This window comes from Girardinichthys multiradiatus, chromosome 21 (assembly GCF_021462225.1).
Source record: "Girardinichthys multiradiatus isolate DD_20200921_A chromosome 21, DD_fGirMul_XY1, whole genome shotgun sequence".
Taxonomy (NCBI): Eukaryota; Metazoa; Chordata; class Actinopteri; order Cyprinodontiformes; family Goodeidae; genus Girardinichthys; species Girardinichthys multiradiatus.
This window is the reverse complement of record NC_061813.1, coordinates 19,872,226-19,896,530: the sequence shown is the minus strand read 5'-3', so window position 1 is coordinate 19,896,530 and position 24,305 is coordinate 19,872,226. Positions and strand designations below refer to the sequence as shown.

The following is a 24,305-nucleotide window of genomic DNA, read 5'->3' as shown; positions in this document are numbered from 1 at the left end:
CATTTGATAAGAATTCTCTATATATATTTAAATTGGATAAGAGCTGCTCTCCTCCTCAGGATATAAGTGTTATTTAATTGAGGGCTGCCTTTTCATGCATCTAAAACTATTAATATTAGCGTCAACTGAAAGGGCTGTGCGCACAGGAAATTTAAGACAAAAGCTGAAAGCTATTATCTCCTGTAAGAGTTTGAAAAAGAGGAGCTTGTTTATCATAGAAAAAACTACTAAACCCCAGAAGCTCAGAATAAAGAAAAACGCTGACGGTCACACTCTGTCTGTTTAATGAAGGCTCCATAATTAACAAACAAACAAGAATAGAAAGGGAAAGTGCGTCAGAAAACCACAGTTCAAGTTTCCAGTTCGAGTGCAGTTGTTCTGTATCCACAACAAAGAATCAATACACAAGAAAAATCCCCCCAAAAAATCACGAAAATAAATATTCAGTTTATATAAACATATATATAAACAGCCAGTGACAAAATTTCATGTCAACAAAAAAAAAAATCATCTGACCTCAAGTATTGTAATATGTCAAACCAGCTGAATGGGTGAGGAGGGCATGGATGTAGCTGCTCAGACACACACTTATGCACTTGTCTACGTTGATAGGGTCACTATCAGATAACTCCCCTGCCCATTAAAAAAAGAGCCGTTTTACCACCACCTTTGTCCATCCGCAGTGGGTTGCGGGTGAGAGCTGCGTGGGAAAAGGCTGCCGCCTGCATTGCAGATGGATTCTTGTTCCTGTACCGTGCAGCCTATATGCTTAAAGGTTACAAGGTTGCAACACAACAAGCCCTCCCTCCGTTTTACTGCTACAGCCATGCCAGTGTGATATAGGACGAGCCTGCGACACAGAGTCAAAGACATGACTGAGAACATCCAAAGTTCAAGTTTTAGTTGTAGTAGCTCCAACCTCGGATAGAAGGCCCATGGAGAGTTGTGTGTGTGTGTGTGTGTGTGGTTGGGGTGGGGGGGGCTGGGTTCGTGACTGACGTCTACAATATGTATCCACGCGTTATTCTAAACGCATTTTTTTTGCACTTGTCTTTCTTTCTCCTTCCTCTTTGTTTTTATATTTTTTTACAGTCACTCTACAATCCCTCCAAGTGAATGCCTCTGCCTTCTTTCTGCTGTGCTTGTGAGGAAGGCTGACATCATCCACGGGCTTTGGGGTTTGTTGTGATCTGCCTCGCCGTATAAGCTGCTGGGGCCTCTCTTTTGTGGCGGGACAGGAAAGCATGCCAATTAGCAGAGCGCAACTGCCATGAACAAAGTGGACACAAACACTTACAAAAAATAAAAATAATAAACCCCTACATGCCGGTGCAAACTTCATTTTAAGGCATGTACACATACTGAACAGGGGCAGCAAAGCTCTGTGGGCTGCATGAAGCATGTCAGAGCGGCCATGTTCAGAAAGGTTACATTCAGGATGCATTTTGCAAATAAAGAAAGGAAACATTTGACACAACCTAGAACTGTGTTGATGGGGTGTTTTGTGTGTGTGTGTGTGTGTGTGTGTGTGTGTGTGGATCGGGTGAGGGTGGGGGGGGTTGTATCAAATCCGTGGCTGCATCTTTTCTTTTTATAATGATAAAGAAGGGATATAGAAAAGAATCACATTTTGGTAAATCTGTTAGAACACCCAGCGATACAAATCCAGCCGTAATTTAGCAAATTTGGTCCCTAGACATACTCACGTTCAAATCCATTTTCCCCATATAAACAAATATGATTTTGGGGATTTTTTTTTTTTTTAACCCCAAAGCTGAAACACGACGCAAAACAATCTAAAAGTGCAACACTGTTTCTAGCCAGAATGGTTACAAGGTCTCCCACTGTTAACCCCACTTTGGACATCCTTGTGTAGCCCCCCACCTCCTTCATTTACTACATGAAATACACTGTAAGCACCCAGCCTGACCCAAAGGTGTTGTGTCTGCCAGATGGACTCGCGGTGACTTAAATCTTGTGGGTGGGGTTGGAGTCCATCAATGAGCAGTGTTCTTATTTCTGATTGTCTGATTACATAAGGCTTGTGCTGCGTCTTGGGTCCTTTGTTTATGCTGTCACACGTTTGCAAACTTTGAGAAATATCTCAACTGAAAATCTCAAGCACCCCAAAATAATGTCCTCAAGGATACATTTGTTTTGAAGCAAATAAAAAAAAAAAACTAAACAAAAAATATGAATCAAGTTTTCTCACAGTATTCTATGGGCCATCTTAAAAAAAAAATAGCGCTCATTTATTAGAAAATATACCACGTGGAACACAATTGAGAACCCTGATATTTTGTCTCTTTTTTATTTACAAAGTCAAACAGTCCCTGCCAGATCAAAGGTTGCCTCATCCAAAGGAATGCCAGACTTTTATTCTTCATTTTAAAATCACTGTTCCTCTTTTCGACAAAGAGCAAACCCAATGAAACCCTGCAGACAATCCAACAGGTCGACCAAACCAGGAAACCAAATAAGAAGGTTAAGCGAACAAAAAGATTGTGAGCAAAACATATTGCTTAGATTTAATAGCTTATTTTGAAAGGACGTTTTCAGGCATTAATCCACGAGATGTGTCTCACAGTCCTGTGGAGGCTTCAAGTGGGATCTTGTGGCTTTTCCTCGGGGGGAATAAAAACGGAATGTAAATCCCAGATGAGAAGAAAAAGTTTGAAAATGAAAATAATCAAAGGCAAAAGGGTGAGCGATCACCTTAAGACACTGGCTATAAGCGTTAGTTGGAGATGGTTGGGGATTTTTTTTTTTTTTTGTCTCAGCTCAGTATTTCCTTGGTCTCTGAGTGTGCAGTGGGGGAGGGAGAATCTGGCCGCCTGGCTGCCACCTCCACACGGGGTGGGATGGAGGAGGAGGCCCGGGGCCTCTCAGTGAGCTCAGGGAATAAGCAGGGCACAAATCCCCGTTGCTGTCAACGATGAGCGACGGTGGGGATGGGAAATTTGCCATAAGGCTAAAACGCGTTTTTGCGAGAGAAGCCGCTGCTGCTGCGCTGCTGGCGGTGCTGCGCTTGCGTCCGCTCCGTAAATCCTCTGTGGTTGAAGAGGACGAAGAAGATGAGGAGGAGGAAGAGGGAGCCTTGTTGACTCTAGGCACATTTTGTTTTGTGTGCGTCCTGGAAATTCGGGGTTTCTTCGGCTCTCGCCCTGAAGCCCTGCAGGGTTTGTTTCTCTGCTCCCCCTCCTCCGAGCCCGGGGCGTCCTGGCTTCTCTTGCATTCCTCAGGACCACAAGGGGACCTGGGGGCCACGTCGGGGCTTTTCTCCGCGACTTTAATCCCGCTGCTGGAAAGGCCTCCATGTTTGATGGCTCCGCTGAGATCTGCCTTATCTCCATTACATTTGACCACAGCGGCCTGGCTCTGCAGGTATTCATATTCATCGCAGCTTTCCTCCACTTTAACTTTCACATTGCTGAGACTGAAAGCCGTCCTGCCGCTGTCGGAGCGGGGGGACGCGGTTGCAGGGGACTCCTCGGACTCGGTCTTTATTTTTTTCGGCGGGGTGTTCAGTTTCAGCTTCTCCCGCTTGTCGACGCATTTCTGAAGCTTACTAGGGTCACTCTGTGCGCTGAATCCCCGGGACCTGAATGAGGCTGGGTGAGAGGCCTTGCTCAGGTCGTGCCCTGGAGAATAAGGAACCAGCTCCTCCTCTGTCCTGTTTGGATCAGCTTCACACGGTTTTTCTCTTGCGGGCTCAGTGAAAATGTTCCCCTCAGCAGCCGGGTTTAACTGTAAACAGTCCGTCCTTGTTCCACCAAAGTCACATTTTTGATGTTTGTCCTGCCTGATGTCGGCATGGCTCTGCGTCCTGTGCTGCTGGTTGTTGTAGTGAAAGGTGGGCTGCAGGACCAAAGGTGCTTTACTGGTGTGGAGACCCACCCGCGCACGTCTGAACCGGATGCTTTGGACAGATGCGCGACTTGAAACGGAGCTGGAGTCGGACTGAGATGAACTCTCCTCATCTTCATCTGAACTGACCTCCGAACTTTCCGACTGAGTATCGTCTTCATCCTCTTCCTCCTCGGAGCTGCTGCTGCTGCTGGAAAACCCAGAGCCGAAGTCCGAGTCCCGGCACTGTGCGTCCGAGTATGTGCTGCAGGACTCGGTGTCGCTGCTGTAGCTCTCCGGGAAGCCGGACTCGTTGTTGCTGTTGTGGTGGTGATGATGATGATGGTGGTGGTGGTGGTGATGATGGTGGTGAGGTCGCGGGTCCAGATAGAAATCCGGAGTGAGGTGGAAAGCGCCGAAAGAGGCTCCAGAGGATTTGGGCTGGACCAGCAGCCCCGACGGCGCGTGCAGATGCGCGTGTTTGCTCCTGCCGCCCCCCTCGCGCCTCCTCTTCCTTTTGTGGAGCGGGTCGCCGGCTGAGTGCGAGAGCCTGGACTGAGCTGCTGCTGCTGCTGCTGCTGCTGCTGCTGCTGCGGCGGCGGACTGAAACAACACCGGCTGCCGGAAAAACGCGTGCCTTTGGCTCACAGCGAATCCATTCCCTGCAAATTTATCAGTTTCATAGTTTTTAAAGTGTTTGTGGCTGGATTTAGCCGTCCAACGGTAATCCCGTCCGTGGGCTTTGTGGTAAAATTGAGGTAGTTTGGCGTCGGTAAGGCAAGAAGAAGGACTCAGCTCTCTTCTTCCCGTTCTGCTCTGCACCGCGAGATTCTGCGGGGTGCCGTGCAAACTGAACCAAACTTTTTCCTTCCACATCAGCTCCGCGTCCGCGCGCAGGACACCCGAGGGCGCGTGCTCCTCCTCGTCGTCGTCCGCGCGGGGGCACGCCGCTTTCGCTTTCCTCTTCTTGGCGGACTTCAACACCCGCTCCGTCTTGCAGGAGATGTACAGAGCCTCCACGTCCTCCCGCGATATGAGGGTGCATTTAGCGGCGTGAAAAGCGATGGAGTTTATTGCCTTGAGCTTCCGGAGCTCCTCCAGGTCGCACTGGTGCTTCTTCACCTTCAGGTGGTCCATGCGCTTGTGCACCGTGGTCCGAGGGATGTTCTTCAGCAGGTCGGTGAAGACCTGAGACAAAGCAAACATTTGCTTCCCTTTGATGAGCAGGTATCCCAGTCGCACTCCTTTCATTTCCTCAAACCCACACTCCAGGTCTCCCATGTTTGATGCTTTAATCCATGTAGTCTCTTATTGGATTCTGTGGATTTGGCAGCAAATGACACAGGGTCGTGGGCTCAAGGCATCCTGCATACCTTTAATCCATCCACTCTGCTGCCGCTGCGTCATGAAAATGCAAACTTTGACATGCGGAGTTTTAAATGGTGCTGCCCCTGTCTAATAGCAAGCCGACAGCATCCACCCGCGTCCGGCATGGTGAAGGAATGCGCAGGGATGCGTTCACCAAGCCGGGGCCCGCCGCTGTTACCTGCCTCCGCCCGGCTCCACTCCCCCTCTGGTCGGCAGCAGGACGAGGGGTAGGTGTGCACCACTGCCTCAGCCAGAGGGATAAAATAGCAAGAGGAGGAGAGGGAAAGAGGGAGGTGTTGCGAGGGTGGGGAGGAGGGAGGGAGGAAAGAGTGAATCGGAGACAGGGGAGAAGCAGAATATGAGCTAAAAAAGCAGCTGCTTTTCTGGCTCCTGGCTAAGCCACAAATAAAAAAAATAATAAAAAAAACACAACATGGAAAGGGAGGTGGGCCAGTCTGGAGACACCTTCATCAATTAATGCTGGCGGAGTGGACGCCCATTGGACGGCGATGACAGGTGATGCAATAAAAATGGATATTCCGTCCCCACCCCCATCCCACACCCTGCCATTACAGTAGTTTACAATTGTGCCCACAGTCTACCGTCTGAGCAAATAATGCTGTTGTAGAAGGAGCGGACACTTCAGTAGCTGTAAAAACAACAGAATATTCCTTATTATAGAAATAAGCAGCAATAACCCCGGAATTCGGTAAAAATCGGAACATATGGTTCTATTCCCTTTAAGGTTAACTGTAAGGTGGAATATGTGTTATCGATTGCATGTTGTTAAAATGATTCTCTCTTAGTTTGGTATGTGTGTCGACGCAGCGCACCTTAAACTAAGCATTTGGTTTTTCTTACTTTGCAAGCTGTTTTGGTTTAGCTTCAAACGATCCTGTGATTTCCGTGGTTCAGTCTTGAGATCTTCTTCTCTAAGAAAACACAGGCGGACCCACCTATGCATTAAGAATGTTGGTTGGGGTTTAGGTTGTTTGACTATTTAGTTCAAACTGTGTCGATATGGCCGCAACATTTCTAATTGCGCACGGCTTATTGTGCAACAGTAAATAACAAGTGCCTCTTATAATAAGGTTAGTGTGTAATATGAAGGGCAGTTAAAGGAGAACACATTCTCGTGTTGTTTTGTTATTCCCTCCTTTGGCACAAACAGTGAGCTGTGCAGAACAAAAGTGCTGTCAGTGTTGCTTTTCCCGCACGTTTTTAATTTTATAGATGACGTTCCTTAAATTCTGACGTGGCCATTGTATGCTATATATACATTGGCACAATTATTGGAAATTTTACGCAGTAAATTACATTTTGTTCATGACTTGATGCATCAATATTAAGCTGTTTCTGTAGAGCAGATTTTCAAAGAGAACACAAAAAGCAGAGCGGTATTACTGAACGTAACACACGCAGCTTTGGGGAGACCGATTTCCACACACATTGTCTTTGCGCGCGTAAGCTTTATGGCATAAAACGCATGCACGTACATTATTTTGCATGCACCGACTCAGACTCATACACACTCACGCATGCACACGTCCTAACTCGTAACCTGAAACAAGCGCACACACACTCACCTTATCCATCCACACACCCGACAGGCTTCACAAAAAGAAAAAAGAGGGACATTCAGCTGAAGTCACCACCCTGTGGGCTCTACAAATAACCTATTGGTATTATAGGTTAATTATTCCAAGGGAAAGAAAAAAAAAGCAATTGTGCATTATGCTCAGTCGATCGGTTATTGTCCTATAGCGTCACATTTTCTCCAACACTTTCTTGCTTCAACATTGTTTTCTGTACAAAACACGTGAGTCCCCTGTGGCCCCGTACCTCGCAGGGTCAGCCTCAAGACTGGGCATGCTCATCTCCGCAGGATTAAGCCTGTTTACGTTTATTTACAGGCTTTCCAGCATGAATTGAATAGTCCCAACCTCACCTTGACGTTACCTCGAAATACGAGCCACATCTGCACAGGTTGGTGAATCACTGAACATCCTCTCCGCATTATGCGCACAGGCTGGAGCGCTTAATTACTAGAAAACCACGCACAGCGCTACAACGTTTTAAGATGCACGATTTTTACACGCAAATCTAGATTACAGAGAAGAGAGAGAGTGTGTGTGTGCGCGCGCATTTGAACAGCTATCTGTGAGGCCAAGTCTCTTTAGCTCAGTTAACTCCCACTGCAGCTCAGTTCGGGGTCATTTGACCCACATTCTCATCGTTTCCCTGTATATCTCGCACATGGACATCGTCTGGCTCTGCTTATGGTGACAAAGGGAAAGAACAATCTGTAAAGTGGCTTTTACGGGCTGATTGTGCTAGGAGCCTCTGTGGGAGTGAAGTCCGAATCGCCCCCGGGGAGAGCAGCTCACAGATCCCCACGCACAGTCGCTGTGCGCGCCGTGTCCGTCCTGCATGGGGGAGGTTCAGGAAAAAGACAATCGGGGCTTGTTTCAAATTAACGTCTTGCTCTTCGGATAAACTGAATTTCTTCTGGTTGGGACAATAAACTCTCTTTGTTTTACTGCCTCTGATCTTGTTTCTTCCAGGGACGTCGGATGCTTCCATTTGCTTAGATTTGTGTTTTGAGAGTTAAATTATTTCAACTTCTCACCCTTAATGTTTCTTGCATCATATGAAATAAATCTGTTATTGCTTCCACCTGTATGAGTTTCTTGTTTCGATAACATGTTAGCTTACTTGTAATGAATTGTTCAATAAACCAACTCATCTGGGAATGAGTCTGAACCCAGCTCTACGGACAGTAAAAAAAAACACCAGTCTTGTCATTAAGAAAAATAAAAGAAATGAAACTTTATATTAATTTCACTCGAGCTTAGGCTCATTTTCAGATGCCACACATGCGCACACACCCCCTCTCATGCGCCTGGAATCTGGTCGGGACTATTATGGAGGTAGTGAGACGAGGAGTGGCCGAAGCAGGAGACCTCCGACACGGAGGAGATTTTTAACAACTTTCCCCTAAGAGGCTGGTGATGCAGCGGGGAGACGTTTCAGACGTCCAACCCGTCACGGACCTCTGGCATAAGGTTCCAGCTTAGTTTATGCACTGAGTTGGGCATGTCTATAGCAACAGATAAGGGGCGTTAAGGGGAAGCACAGAGGACGTAATTTAATAGATGTGTTTCATGGAATTGGATTTCTACTCACAATCCCGGGGTGTTGGCAATAAAAACAATATATATATATATATATATATATATATATATATATACTCGTCGTCGTTATATATATATATATACAATAAAAACGAGTTCTATCTAGCTATCTATCTATCTATCTATCTATCTATCTATCTATCTATCTATCTATCTATCTATCTATCTATCTATCTATCTATCTATCTATCTATCTATCTATCTATCTATCTATCTATCTATCTATCTATCTATCTATCTATCTATCTATCTATCTATCTATCTATAATTTTAATTTACCATAAATGGTGATACCATTTTTTTTATATATATATTCACGTGCCCCCCCGCACACTTCAGTGTGAAGCTGAACGCACACACAGACACATCAACACACTCATTATTTCGGCGCATTAATTATCTGAAGCGATCACTAAAAACTAATATTCAGACACTGATAGACTTGTAGAACTTTGGAGAATTTCACATTATTAGTCTGATCATAATTGGAGTATTTTCATTTATTTTACACAGACTTGCTGGTATTTGGCCCATGTATTTTTAAAGCACCCCCGCCCCCCTAAGCTGCGGCTCTCATTTGTTTCGCATTGAGTTTTATAGAGACACTTGGTCAAGGAAGCGCTGGCACTTGTAAAAGCATGGATTTTTTATGACACAAACCCATTGCCCATACCAAAACAATGAATTCCTCTCCACCCCCACCCCCCACCCACCCCCCCTCACCGCCAATGTGATTTTTACTTGCAATCCGAGCCTGAAGTATGCGCGGACAGTGGTGGGGGGAGGGCTCGCTTCACCTTTCACCCCGCCGTGTTGGGACTGTTTGTATCCCCCACCCAACCCCAAACGGTCCCCATGCACCGTGAGTTTGCTAAATACTGATAAATGCGATGTAAGCAGGCATAAAAGTATGGTTGGAGATGGGCAGCTTCACCTTCCTGTATGTATCTCTGCAGCAGCACAGCAGATAGAAACAATCGTTGTTGTAACTAAAGTACTTATTTTCTTCTTAAACTGACATTAGGCCCATTTGGCTTTACTGCTGCATTTATTCAGTCATTGTAGGAATGAGTGGGATTTTCATTTATGCAACAGGGAAATGTAGATTGCATCCCTTTCCATTTGTATACAATGAAGATATTTTTTATTATTTTATTTAGTAAGAAAGTCACCTCTATGTGTGGCACATGTATGCTAAATCTTTTGACCATTTGAGATATTTCTTCAAACCTTTGGATGCTGGTTTTCACTTGTAAGGTCTACCTGTGGTTTTGGTTAATTGTTATTTTGATTATCCTTTTTTTATTTTTATTTTGTACACATGACAAAAATGACTTCTAACAACTTCACTCCACAGGAAGAGTGGCTTGAAACCAAAAGCATGATGATTGTTTGAAAGTAGAAGTCCTACATTGTTAATGTATAGGTCAATCTGTGAAAACATTCCTCACACACTCAGGATGTATTCAGCAACACACACACACACACACACACACACACACACACACACACACACACACACAACCATTTTATAATGCAATCTTTCTTTTATTTCCACTGCTGGTAGAAGAAAATATAACATTAATATCTGATTTGCAGAATGCATTGCATGCACACACAGCTCTGCATGTTGCTTCTTTTTCTGGAATCCCTTCCTCTTGCATACTCCGTGTCTCCCGTTCTACACATGTGAAACTTTCAAAGTTCACCCATCTTGTAAAGTGATAACCACAACCACATCAAACGTGTTGTGGAGCAACTTTCCTGCAGGAAAAAGGACAAACTGAGTGGAGTGTAGTTTTAAATTTAGAATTTTAAAATAAATGTTTTTGGACCTGTTAAGCCTTTGCATGTTTTGGCACGCGGGCTCATAATGTTGCTTTAATTTTCAAAATTAATTCACCAAGCTAACCATTTTGCAAGATTTCTGTAAAAATCTGTTTGCAGGAGAGTAAACTCCCCTGAACTGCTAAACAGTAGACAGGGTTGTGATAAGCCTTTGCTCTTTCTAAATATGTTCATCCATGCCTTACATAAGATAATCCTTCAAAAATTAATAAACTCTTTTGTTTTGAGTTTTGGGTTTGAGTATAGAATAAATTATATAAAGTACCATCTGCACTTTGAGGACTTTAATAGTTCTAGGAAGAAGACAACATCAATGTGTTTTTTTGTCTGCAGAGAAAGCTTTTCTTTGACATCTTGAGCTGTATGTTATTTGTGCAGACTCTGACTTAATCAAAACCAAGTTGTAAAAAATATTTACCATTTTCAACATTTGAGCAGCTATATGGGCCCTTCCACCATCGCTGCCCCCTCCTTTCACCTCCCTTTGTTCTCTCCAGGTCTAATAGGTTTCCCCCTGCCACACACCATTCACTTTTTTTTCTTCTTCTTTTTCACCCCGAGCCCCCCGCTCCACAACCCCCCTATTAGTACAGGGTCCAGTGTCGACTGGAGCATTTGAGCAATTTGAAATTAAAGCAAACAATGGGCTGGCACTCCCAGGGACCTCTCGCTCAGCATATTACACGGAGGACGCTCGTGTGCTCCTGCACATTACTGGCAAGTCATTACGTTTCTCTGGAAACCGAGTGCAGGAGCACGCTCAGAGGAGTCAGTGATGCAAGCAGCAGCTGAGTGCTTGGAATAGCGTGTGTGAGTGTGTGTGAGCATCCTTGGCAACAGCATGGAGAACTGTCAAAACAAAGCAGACTACTGACACGCTGATCTGCAGCTGCCTATATACATATATATATATATGTATATATATATATATATGGTAAGGTTCATCTTTGATTACAGTAGAATAATGTATACAGTCTTTAATTTGTAAACATTTATTGAAAGGGAAATAAAGGAAAGTGACGCAATAATTTTATATTTTCTCTCTTTTTTGTATTGTGTCCTGGCAGTTTATAAGCTACATGGTGGGTCTGGCTGCCTTGCAGTGTCAGGTCAGACTTTAAAAACAGAGATGACATTTTTAACAAAACAACTAATAAATGCACTCTGACTAAAACATTATCAAAAATTATGCTTCACCAAATTGATCGGTTTGGATATGAACTTGTTGTTAGTAGTCACTGACTTACTGTTTTCCTAGTGTATAACACAGAGGGTAATTTCTCTTAGTCCCTCTTCAAAGTAGGAAGGAGAAGAGAACATACCATTGGAGTAAGGAAGATGTGTGTTGATCTTCATAGTTCTACAAATAGCTACAAGAAGAGAGCTACTCACCTAAACATTTCCATATTTATTTAGAAAAGAGGAATAGCACTTAATGTTTTTAAATGGGGACCTCTTAGCAACTATTCTGGCTATCTAAACTCGATAAATTTATGTGACATGATGTGAGTGAGAACAACTTTGTGATAAATGATGCATACAACACTAGATTAAAGTACATTTTAAATGAATTAGAGGTGCACTCAAACATCATATCACATGGCCTTGACATTACGGGGAAACCACTCTGAGTTGCAGTCAACAGTTACCCTCAGTGTATTTTATTTATTTGCTTACTTACTAATCAATAAAATAATTGGTTAGATGTGGAGATTCATCTTTGTAATCAGAATTGTTACATTTAGCAACATATCAACAAATTACAAATGTTCCCAGTCGTGCAGCATGCAGATTGACTAAATTTTACTGTTATTACTAATATTATTAGATTATCAATCACAACTGTTTTGCAAGCAGATGAGCTGCAAAATAATCCTTATATGATTAGTAAGCTACTACTTTACGCTATGACTGAAACTAATTTAACCAATTAACTCGTTTTCTTAGCAATTAACCCAAAGGTTCCAAGACATTGGGCAACCCAACTGTTTCTGTGGTATAGCGGGAGGGCAAAGGGGCCTGGCTTTCTTGCCATTAAAAACTGAGATTTTTCTAGGGTACACTTGGAGCCAAAAGGATCGGAGCTGCCCTTGTAAAATCCCCTTATACATGTAAATAAGTAAAACATTTAATGGGACAGTAACTAATAAGTTTAAAGTCTTTCAACATATTACAATTTGTTATTTAAGGTAGTAGCAAAAAAAAAAAAAAAAATAAATATATATATATATATATTTCATTACCTGAAGTTTGATGCATTTCAGTTTCTTTTGGAATATATGCACTTTATACAATTTTTAATTCCCCTGATCATATATGCGAGATGAATCGTTGAATTCTGTCATTAATCGACATGTTTGCGCAGCTTCTTGTTACTCTGTTGTTGACACTGAAGTCTGCAGAGTGGCGTCCATGTGGGACCAAAAAAAAACAAAAAAAACAAAAAAAAACAGCCATTACCGACGTCACTCACCCTGCGTCATTACGCATTTCCTGTTCCTTACGAAGTTCCCCCTCTGCTCCACCATCAAGCCCTAACGGCGATGTTTTGGTGAAAACAAATAGTGCCTCGAAAAGGGACGTAAGCACGTCTAAAACATGACATTTCGGTGGAGTGAGACATAGAGCGGCGCTGCGGGTGAAACGACGGACGTCGTCGACGTATTTTTTTTTTTTTTTTTTTTTTTGCGCTGAGTCCTTGTCTGTTTCTCCGCATGTCCGCTTTCCTCGTAGATGGTCTGCGGCGAGCGTTGTCTAACGGCGCACGACAAGCTGTTGACGAGTAACATGAAGGAGATGATCGGCGGTTGCTGCGTGTGTTCTGACGAGCGCGGCTGGGCGGAAAACCCGCTGGTGTACTGTGACGGCCACGGCTGCAACGTCGCCGTGCATCAAGGTGAGCTGCTAGCCGAACTTAGCAGTTAGCCCTCATGCTAGTTAGCGTTGTCTTGTTGAAAGGTTATGTAGCCTCTTCCTCCTCCTCTTCCTCTGCCTGCATTCACCACGGGCGAGCCGAGGTCAGGCTCCAAACATGCTGCTGGGCTCCTAGCTGCCTTGGCTTACCAGCTAACTTAGCCTGCACGCTGATGAGAGCTGACAGCGGCAGCACGAACACGTTTCTGGCTGCGAGCTGTTGCCATTGTTTGCTTGTCAGAAGCTGTTATGAAAGGGATGCAATCCTGTCGCCAGAATGTATTAACCAAAAAATGGTGGATCAAGTTGAGGCTAGAAAACTAGTCCAAAATCGATGAAGGTTAGACAGTAAACGCAGTTATTCCTGATCATTGCAAACACCAAAACACCCTGAATGCAGGGCTCCACTACAGCGGCTGATGACTCAGATGATGATGATGTCCAATGTTTACATATGTAACAGCTAACCATGTGTCCACTTGGTAAACAGCCAAAGACTGAAGCTGCCAGAACAACTGTAAACAGATCTGAACAGCTGATCGGCTTTTTTGAAGCTGTGACAATGTTTCTTGGCAACAGGGTTATACATCATTTCAGCAATTCAGTTCGAAGGATAAACACATATATTTGTTGGTTCACACTGAGTTTATTTTGAGTGATTATTTATGTGCGTTGTTAGTATGGTCCCATGCACCGAATGAAAAATCAAAATACAGTCTATCAAAATATTTACATAAGATCCTTTTAGAAAATGATTTTTGTGTTATTTTATGTTATGGCCATGTTAGCTTGCATAGTTATGGGGAACACTGCTTACTTGACAGCTGTCTAGAAGACAGTCGATGTCTTCCTCCACCAGGAGTGGAAGCCAAAGACGCTGACTGTTCAGAGGGCTGTATTCAAGCATACGTATACATCGAAAGTTGAGTGGAAAGAAAAGGTATGGTGGAAAAATTGTTGCAGGAGCACAAGGGTTAAACAAAGCATTAACACGATTTTGAAGCTAAGCCCATACAAGAGTTTACAGGAGATTCATGAGGAGTTTTAAGGGCTTAAAATTCTGAGGTAATTTAAGTTCCTGAATTTACGTTGAAAAGTTTTGACCCAGTTTGAAAAAAATATATAAATATATATATATATATAAATACATAATGCCAAGAAACTCCCAGCAAATAATCTTTACTGACTGCGCTACGGTTTTTATTGGTAAGGATAAATGTCAGATGATTTACTTTTAAAACAGCCTTTTATTCAGCTAAAAGGTGACAGTCATAAAAAGATTTTGACTGGATGTTGCAAGCAGTAGCATAATCATTTAAGCGGTGGGAGTACAGCAACCGAAAAACGCCTAATTTTAACATTATTATAAATAAAGATTTCAAAAAGCAAAAGTCACATTGCAGGAGTTGCCATATTTCATCAGTGCTAAAACGTTTGACCTTCTATGTTTCTTTTAGTTAAATTATAGGTGGGCGGGTATCATTGTTAACTTTGTTTTGTTTTTCTTTTAATGCCAGTACCAAATACACAAAAAGTATGGCTCCAAGTTTGGTTTACTTTGTGTCTAAACAGGCCTTGGCTTGTCTCAGAGAGTGCAAGGCCTGGGCTGGTTTCTGGGATCAAGGCAGGCAGGTTTCTGTCGGTTTCTAGAAAGTCCAGATGTAAGTGGTGGAGTGACCGAAGTTTTCTCTGGCTGTATGGAACTTGGAGAATGCAGTGCTGCCATTTCCCACCCTTTGCTGCGCACTGCAGGTCAGATAGCTGAAAGAAGGCTGCTACACGTTTCCCCTGCTTGTAAGAAGAAAAACATTGAGCTGTTTGAAAATATTACCAGTTGCAAGAAAGACATATATTTTTATGATGTGGAAAATAAAGAAGCGCTGCCCATCAAAATGACAAAAATTTGATGGGTAGCGTTTATTACCTATTATTGCTGGTGTCTTTGTATCAAAACCAAAATAATATTTATAATAAATAAATGTTATAGATTATAAACCTAATAGGTAGCATGTTATATTATCTTAGCAGCACTGAAAGTAGTTTTTGCTTTTTTTGTTTTTGAATAAATGCAGCTGGGGGATGTTATGTGTTTGTGTTTTAAATGAAAGTGTAAATAAAGTTAAACCATAAACCAGTGTGGCATTTTTACCCCAAGGTTATCACACTAGAAAAATACCGACCCGTGCCTATTAAGTACTTTTACATAAAGCTAGGAAAGACACATTTAAAAGACAAATTTAACTAAATATTTGGGTGCAAATAAAAATGCGGGGCTTGTTTCTGAAGCTACCTGAACAAAAACCTTGGTACACAGAAGAAGGGAAACAACAAAAACAGAAGAAAATTTTAACCCACAACCTAGAAACGTCGACAGCATGAGGAACTTTACATTTCAGCGCTCAGTCAGTTTGTTGTCAACTAAAATTAGGATTATTTGTCAGTTGTTTTGGTTTGTTGGGTAATGGGAGGTGTATAAACTAGCTTGGCCTCACTGTCCTGTTCCATTGTTACAACGGATGCTTCCAGTCAGGGTTTGAAAGCCAGTTCTCTCTCTTTTAAATATACACAGTTTTTATTTTACGTTACTATAATCAAAATGTCCGACATATAATTGGCTAGATAGAATGAACCAGCAATGCTTTGTATTAAACTTCTTTTTAAATTAAATGGGAAGATTCCTTCTGCAGAAGTTGCAGTTATTTGCCAAATAGCTTGGCTCAGTTGGAGGTTCTCACAGTAAGAACACCTTAGGAGAACATGCAAAACAAGAGCAAATAACCTGATCTAATTGCTTTTATCCAAAATAAAATTTGTTGTCATTCTCTTCCTATAAAGGTAACATTAATTATTAGCAACAATAATGTTTCTTGTAACACTTGTTTATTGTAATAAGACTGTAAATCCTGGGAATTTACTCGCAGTTTTCCACTCTTGCTGTTGTGCTCTTAGAAAAGCAACACTGCATGTCTAACAAGCTAACATTAGCTGGTGATGAATAGGGCTGTTTTGGTTTCCACTCAGTTTTTTTTTTTGGTTTTTATTATATTTTCTAGCAGCTGTATTTGTTTTTCTTGTAAGCGAGGTAAAAAGTTGTATTAGCCTTCTTTCAGCCATCTGACCAGCAGTTTACAACAAGTGGGGACGGCCGCTCAGTGCTACTCTTTGCTCCCTACAGCCAGGGAAACCTTTATAAACGCCACCGGTTTCTGGTATCTCATTAAAATAAGTTCAAACTATAGTAACTGGTTCTGAAAACATCATTTTTTTTTTTTAAACCTGGGTCTCCCTGGAAACCAATTAGTGGCTCATGCCTAGCTGGTGGAGCTAGGCTAATCTATATTATATGTGCTTTGCTAAAAAGATTTAATATTTATTGCCTTCATCGCAACAAGGAATATAACATTTATTAAAAGAAGAGAAAGAGCAGTCATATTTACATCATAGACCACATTTAGCTATCACTAGACTCCTTATATTTACACGTTTAAATGCATAAGCACATTTTCCTAAAGACATACATATTTTTTTTATACTCTAAAAGGCTATGAATAAAAAAGGTGTCAGATTGTAGTTTGGTTTGCCTAGCAACATATAAATCTGTCAAGCTTTTAAGTGATTGGATCAGCCATCCATGTTCTCAGGATTTAGGATTATAGCTTTTCATTCCAGTGGATTAAGAGCTCCGGCCACATCAGAGATAATCTGGAAATATGTAGGGGTAGGCTATTTAAGGTGGGATTGCAGTATTTAGGGCACATGGAGCCGTATGTTTACCTGCACAATGCAGGTGTGAGCACTGCATTGTTGTGTAAATGCTTATGTGCCACAAAATGAGGTCTGGGAGGTTACAGTGTGTTTTGGAAATTATATATTTTTTGTGGATGATGGTAAAACGGGAAGGATTGAAGTAAGAGCTGCTGAATGGGGATAGATGTTTGCAGTAGTATTTGAAGTTCATACATGGCAACTGATGATGCTAACCAAACGGCTGATTTGCTTGAGATCTGGGCAGTTTTTTTTTTTCTGTGGCCATCAACGTTTAAGAACGAAACATTTACCCTGAAAGCTGTTATGTGAAAGCTTTCTTTAAATATTCATTGATTATCTGTATAACAAATATATAGAAGAAGGTTAAAATAAAGCACAATGTTTGTTTAAATGTGGAGTGTTTATGTATAGGACAAATAAGCTCAACAATTTTAGCATGAAACAGTATAAATGTAATTTGATTTGACATGTTTTGGTAACAGTTTTGATGTCTGATTGTCCACGTTTCTGTCTTTGTTACCCACCCCGCGCCTCTCAGCCTGCTATGGAATTGTTCAGGTGCCGACTGGTCCGTGGTTCTGCAGAAAGTGCGAATCCCAGGAGAGAGCGGCCCGTGTGGTGAGTCGTTTAGGTCCTCTTCCTGTTTGTCTCTTTATGAGTGATCTTGGTAGCCTAATCCTAAAGGAGACATACTAGACCCTTTCTTGACACTGTTTAGAAGCACATTTTTCAAAGTTCTTAATAAAATCATCATACGTCAAGGATGCAGCACCACAGCTCTTAGCTGTTTCAGTCTATTTAGCTCTTGTAAGAGTCTATTTAGCTCTTGTAAGCTGGTGTCAGGGGTGGGGTGAGCCAAGTCACTCTATTCTGCCACTCTTATCAGTGGGTGGGGCACTAATTTCTCCCAATAACCATAGGTTTTTAGAAGTTATTACCTTTTGCTAAGTAAAGTAGTATGAAGATTCATGTTTAGTCGTATGCTCTGAATGGAAAATGAACTGCAATTAGGACAACATATGCCTAATTTAACATGCAACACTACACTTAGATACAAGTTCTGCAGGAACGTGCTTTATTAGGCCGCGCAGTGTCAAGTTTTTCAAAAATAAAACGTGGCATACTGCCACCAACGTAATTTCAGACCAGCTGTCAAGCACTATGGTGGAGGTATAATGATATGGTCATTGAGTCAACCATATATTCCTTTCTCAGACTTTCTCAGATCAGTCAAGTCTCAGACCTGTGCCTAAACAAACTGCAGCAAATTTAATGAACTGGAGCAAAGTTATAAAGAACAGCTGGGAAAACTGGTCATACCTAAATACAGTTTAAGGTTCTAATAATTAATAGCATGTTATCTGAGGCTTTTTCCAAAAATATGAGGATTCTAATAAAAAAAAAAATAAAAAAAATTATTTCCATGTTTTATATTATTTCAAAAACCCTTATAGATATTGGGCACTTTGATTTTAACTGTAGTTGGCTAAATGTTTTATCATCTTGCCCACAGTTTTTTCTCCAATATATTCACCTCAGCTGCAGCTGGTCATTTTGCTCCTTCACCATTTTGTACTTGTGCGGTTTTCGTCTTTTCTTACTCAACTTTTCTAGGCGTGAACCTGAGCCTTCTACCACAGGTTGTTTCGTAGAGATAACATACCAGTTCCTGCCTATGCTGGGGAAGTTTCATACCTTCTTTGATTTAAAGTAAATATGACTACGGGGGCATTCCCACTAGCCCCACTGAATCAAAGTGTAGCTCGTTTTCTCAGAAAGTCTGGTTCCTTTGGGGAGGTGTGAATGCACAATCACAAAAATACATGACATTACCGCGACATGTGAGGAGAGGAATACGTGATTCAAAAAGGTTCGCTTTGTTCGACAACTGCATTGTGAAAGGAAACCCGGCCAGACAGAATATGGCAACCCCAGTCAAACGGACTCCCCAACCGTACCGGGTCTACCTGCTGTGAAAACGACCTATGTGAGCTGTAACTATGTCTCCCAGCAGAAGATTTACCAGTTATTTTGGTTAGCAATCTAGTATACAGGTCCTTCTCAAAAAATTAGCATATTGTGATAAAGTTCATTATTTTCCATAATGTCATGATGAAAATTTAACATTCATATATTTTAGATTCATTGCACACTAACTGAAATATTTCAGGTCTTTTATTGTTTTAATACGGATGATTTTGGCATACAGCTCATGAAAACCCAAAATTCCTATCTCACAAAATTAGCATATCATTAAAAGGGTCTCTAAACGAGCTATGAACCTAATCATCTGAATCAACGAGTTAACTCTAAACACCTGCAAAAGATTCCTGAGGCCTTTAAAACTCCCAGCCTGGTTCATCACTCAAAACCCCAATCATGGGTAAGACTGCCGACCTGACTGCTGTCCAGAAGGCCACTATTGACACCCTCAAGCAAGAGGGTAAGACACAGAAAGAAATTTCTGAACGAATAGGCTGTTCCCAGAGTGCTGTATCAAGGCACCTCAGTGGGAAGTCTGTGGGAAGGAAAAAGTGTGGCAGAAAACGCTGCACAACAAGAAGAGGTGACCGGACCCTGAGGAAGATTGTGGAGAAGGGCCGATTCCAGACCTTGGGGGACCTGCGGAAGCAGTGGACTGAGTCTGGAGTAGAAACATCCAGAGCCACCGTGCACAGGCGTGTGCAGGAAATGGGCTACAGGTGCCGCATTCCCCAGGTCAAGCCACTTTTGAACCAGAAACAGCGGCAGAAGCGCCTGACCTGGGCTACAGAGAAGCAGCACTGGACTGTTGCTCAGTGGTCCAAAGTACTTTTTTCGGATGAAAGCAAATTCTGCATTTCATTCGGAAATCAAGGTGCCAGAGTCTGGAGGAAGACTGGGGAGAAGGAAATGCCAAAATGCCAGAAGTCCAGTGTCAAGTACCCACAGTCAGTGATGGTCTGGGGTGCCGTGTCAGCTCTGGTGTTGGTCCACTGTGTTTTATCAAGGGCAGGATCAATGCAGCTAGCTATCAGGAGATTTTGGAGCACTTCATGCTTCCATCTGCTGAAAAGCTTTATGGAGATGAAGATTTCATTTTTCAGCACGACCTGGCACCTGCTCACAGTGCCAAAACCACTGGTAAATGGTTTACTGACCATGGTATCACTGTGCTCAATTGGCCTGCCAACTCTCCTGACCTGAACCCCATAGAGAATCTGTGGGATGTTGTGAAGAGAACATTGAGAGACTCAAGACCCAACACTCTGGATGAGCTAAAGGCCGCTATCGAAGCATCCTGGGCCTCCATAAGACCTCAGCAGTGCCACAGGCTGATTGCCTCCATGCCACGCCGCATTGAAGCAGTCATTTTTGCAAAAGGATTCCCGACCAAGTATTGAGTGTATAACTGTACATGATTATTTGAAGGTTGACGTTTTTTGTATTAAAAACACTTTTCTTTTATTGGTCGGATGAAATATGCTAATTTTGTGAGATAGGAATTTTGGGTTTTCATGAGCTGTATGCCAAAATCATCCGTATTAAGACAATAAAAGACCTCAAATATTTCAGTTAGTGTGCAATGAATCTAAAATATATGAATGTTACATTTTCATAATTACATTATGGAAAATAATGAACTTTATCACAATATGCTAATTTTTTGAGAAGGACCTGTATTTCATAGGAGTCAACTCAGATCAGAATTACAACAGAAATATGGTGTAAAATGAAATCTTCAGAAAACAGTTTTCAGTAAAATTATATTGTACACAAGATTTCAGCATTCAATGATTATTTATCTACATATTTATTAAAATTATTTGAAGGATTAGTTTGTATTTTTAACCTCTTAAGTCCCGTATCCGGTACCTGGGGAGGAATTTCAAATTGTTTTCTACGTTCATTGCTCTCTGTCCCTTATTTAAACATGGACATGTGTGGTGTCATTTAAAATGTCAGACTCTTGGTTAATTGTTGATATAAACCATTTCTACAAACACAGTTAATACAACAAGCAGTTGAATCAGAAAGTAAACAAACTTCACAAAATGCCGTCACTGCAAATCTTGGTCTCAGCTGCTGCCACCACAGCTTCTACATGCACAAACCACATGTCTGCAGACAGCATACAGATTCCAAAAACATACGTTTTGTCACAATACACCCAGGGTTAACTCAATCAGCAGCAAAACAAGACCAGAATTATCACTCACGATTGAAAAACATAATCTAAAAACCTTCTTACCTTTGTAATTTTCTCCCCCAAGTGTATAATCATCTGTTCCGTTTTGGTATTTATCGGGTAACTACATCTCCCAGTGGGGTTTGCAAGCGGTTCTAGCCAAATCCCTGCTTCCTGGTTCCGGATACATCGTCTTGATTGGAAAAACATAAAATTCACTCAGTCTGCGTTACATGTCTTCGTCTTTCTACAGCTGATGATTGGTGGGATTGATGTCAACGTGTTTGGTATAATCTGATTCTACTGGCTCTACGAATTAGAAAGTTATTGCCCTGCGTAAAGTTGCCTGTATGTGAATATGCTGCAGTTGGAGCGAAAGAGAGCAGTTTCTCATTGTTTTACTAAAAATGGAAAATAAATGTGGGTAATTAAAAAAAAAAAAGAATATGTTAAAACAAACTATTTTGGACATGTAAAAAAAAGTTATGCAAGTAAAAAAACATTATTTTGTAAATGGTCTAAACATGTGCCATATTGTACCAATTGGCAAACTCCTAGGTATGTCTTTACCAAAAGCTCTGTAACTTTGCTTTAGTTTACCTCAGCTTCATGAATCTTTGCACAAGCAATGTCCACAAGTGGATTTAGGGTTTTCAAAAGTTTGTAGCCTTATTCATGATATTTCTAAAAGGTTTATATACTGTACAATGCAGAAAAAAAATTTAATTCCTGTATTCCATCCTTATTATCTCTGAAACAATAGCAGCTACTGTGATATTTATATTTAGCTTTAATTTGATACCAAGATTATTTAAATAGAGTTTGTAATTGCTGAGAAAAACTAGATTTAGGCATGTTATTTCGAGCACGAACTTGACGAATACCCCTTGGGGCTTAAGTGAGATTGTTCATTCTTCTACAGATGGGGGAAGTATTACCACTAAAACTTCCAGAACCTCACTTTACAAAAATCATAATTAAATGTCTATCAAGAAATATGAACTGGTAAACAGTGAGTATATTTTAAGGGTGTAAAATATATTGAGTATACATTGGCATCGCAATATCAATGTGTGCAATATTTAAACTGTAAAGGACATTTTGGAGTGCAATAATTGTTGGCTAATATATTCCAAGTGTTTTGAACTTGCATTTTTCATGCCAGTGTAATATTTGCCCAGTTGGACAAAGTCTCACACCGGACACAAATAACATCACTCATAATGCTAAAGGTCACAGAGTGATGGAAGCACAGACGGAAGAGAAGACTAAGGCATTGCAAGATCATGCAGCCCTCGCACTCGTATCCATGGTAGTTTTTGCTTTGGGTCATATGGGCGGTTGCCCGGGGCGGCTTTAGTAAGGGGGCCACACAAGCACTAGATTGAAAAATATATAACCTCTGTCAGTTGGCCTTGAACAAGTCTTGTCTCAATGCATGTTAAACTGCTCCAGGATTTGGATGACTTCCTGCATTTTGATTTGTTGTGGAGGCGTAAGAAGGTGGATTTTGCCCATGGCGCCCTTCGTGCAAGAACCACCACTGCAGGGATCCGAACTGGTTTGTTTATGGCCACAAAATGGAAGTAGTAAGGGCAAAAATGGCGACTCGTGGGTACAAAATGTAAATTTAATAGGTGAAGCGACAAATTGACCCAGAGTTGTCGGCAGGATGCTTCTGCAAGCATAAGCATATATAAAGTACACATATATTGTATATTGTTACATTTCTGTAACAATTTAACAAAGATTTTTCAAACAACAAGATTAAATTGCCACCTCTGCTACCCTTTTAAAAGCACTGTGGGAATAAAACAAAGACTTTTAGAGGCCATGTTAACCTGAAGCATTAACATGTTTTTAAGGGATTTAAGAAGCAAACCAACAGTTAGTTAATGCCACTTTGGGTTTGGGATTTGTAAAGAGTAGTCCAGCACTGCTTTCTCGTCTGTGAGTAAGCTGAGAATGAGCTGACTCATCAGAAGTAGAGCTGCAAGCTGAAGACTCACTTGTGCTGATAGTCACTCTCTTGGATAGGGAACCTCAGCTGGCAGATCAAATCAGAGTGTTTTCCTTGAACGTTACTGGCCTTGTGTCCCAGTTGGAACCTGCCCAACTCGTAAAACACTTACATACTCCTTCGCTGACCTATTGTTCTTGACCTGATTCTTCTTCTTTTTTTTTGTTGTTTCTCTTTTTCCCCAACAGAGATGTGAGCTCTGTCCCCACAAAGATGGGGCCCTCAAGAGGACAGACAACGGAGGTATATCCAAGCTCACACATGTTGATGTTGACATGTTGATGGACCGTTAGCAGGCTGAGAGAGTTATGTTGCTGTTTGTTGTGTGTGTGTGTGTGTGTGTGTGTGCACGCGCTTCTTCCCTTGTTCGTGTTTTATAGGAGTGTGTGAGTGTATGTTTATGAGGGGGCGGGATTGCATGAGTATAGTGCGTGGCCTGTGAGGAGTCTCCTTGTTGGGTTCATTGAGAGGTCATCTTGGTGGAGACTGTAAATATTCTCTGTGCATGTAAGTGTGTGTGTGTGTGTGTGGCAGTCAGTGAGAGACACAGCTGTGGGATTGTGTCCAGGCCTGCAGGGAGGCATCGGGACAACACTAACACACACCGTTTTACTACTTTCTCTTTTATTTTACCCTTCTCATGACCCCTCTCTGTCTCTTCTCTCCTTCCTCACATTTTTTCCCCTCACTAAACCCTTTCCCTTGTTTCTTGTCCGCCCCTCCTCACTTGTTGATCTGTTTAGTTGTTTTTTCAGGTGGGACAGTAATGAGGCAGAGGAAAGGAATTTGGCTTATTGACTTAAATTACTTTTATTTGCAAGCTAATTAGAGCAGGGAAAACATTCAGGTTATATGCTGACATGTTTCGGTTACCACCTATAGGTGCAGACAAGTTTGCAGAACACAAGTCAATGGAAAGGAAAGTTCAAACATGAGGCAGCAGGTTGAAAGTTTAAATTAAGTTGGTTACTCACCACACAACTAGAGGTTGTTCGGTGTGCCAAATAAAAGTCTGGCAATGGCCAAACTAAGGAACACTGTACCACTTTTATAGTCCTGTTTTTTAGGGCTCCACCAGATTGTTGGAGGGTCCTCCAAAAAGCAACATGCCCACATTTCACACCCGCTCCACCCTACCGTCCTGCCCCCTGGCCTTCTCCCCCTGTCCCACTCAGCAGGT

At 41.9% G+C, this 24,305-nt stretch overlaps 2 protein-coding genes across 4 annotated transcripts in view; one reads left to right on the top strand and one right to left on the bottom strand.

Moving 5' to 3' along the window:
- Positions 1 to 261: 261 nt before the first annotated feature.
- Positions 262 to 8,384, bottom strand: skida1 (SKI/DACH domain containing 1). The gene has a single exon (XM_047350567.1). It carries the CDS (start codon positions 5,125 to 5,127, stop codon positions 2,782 to 2,784), a length of 2,346 nt encoding a protein of 781 aa, XP_047206523.1. The 5' UTR covers positions 5,128 to 8,384; the 3' UTR covers positions 262 to 2,781.
- Positions 8,385 to 12,783: 4,399 nt separating this feature from the next.
- The window catches only part of mllt10 (MLLT10 histone lysine methyltransferase DOT1L cofactor), a 48,687-nt gene continuing 37,165 nt past the window's right edge, over positions 12,784 to 24,305 (top strand). For 2 of the 3 annotated variants that reach the window (XM_047349323.1, XM_047349321.1), the window contains exons 1-3: positions 12,785 to 13,152; positions 17,476 to 17,555; positions 23,314 to 23,368. In XM_047349323.1, the coding sequence (XP_047205279.1) occupies positions 12,990 to 13,152; positions 17,476 to 17,555; positions 23,314 to 23,368 (298 nt within the window). In that variant the 5' untranslated portion in view covers positions 12,785 to 12,989. Of the gene's footprint in view, positions 13,153 to 17,475; positions 17,556 to 23,313; positions 23,369 to 24,305 lie in introns of all 3 variants that reach the window. The other variant, XM_047349322.1, reaches the window with a different exon arrangement.

Bases quoted from the DNA above. Each gene is read 5' to 3' on its own strand.
- skida1 (XM_047350567.1), bottom strand. From the start codon at position 5,127: ATGGGAGACCTGGAGTGTGGGTTTGAGGAAATGAAAGGAGTGCGACTG.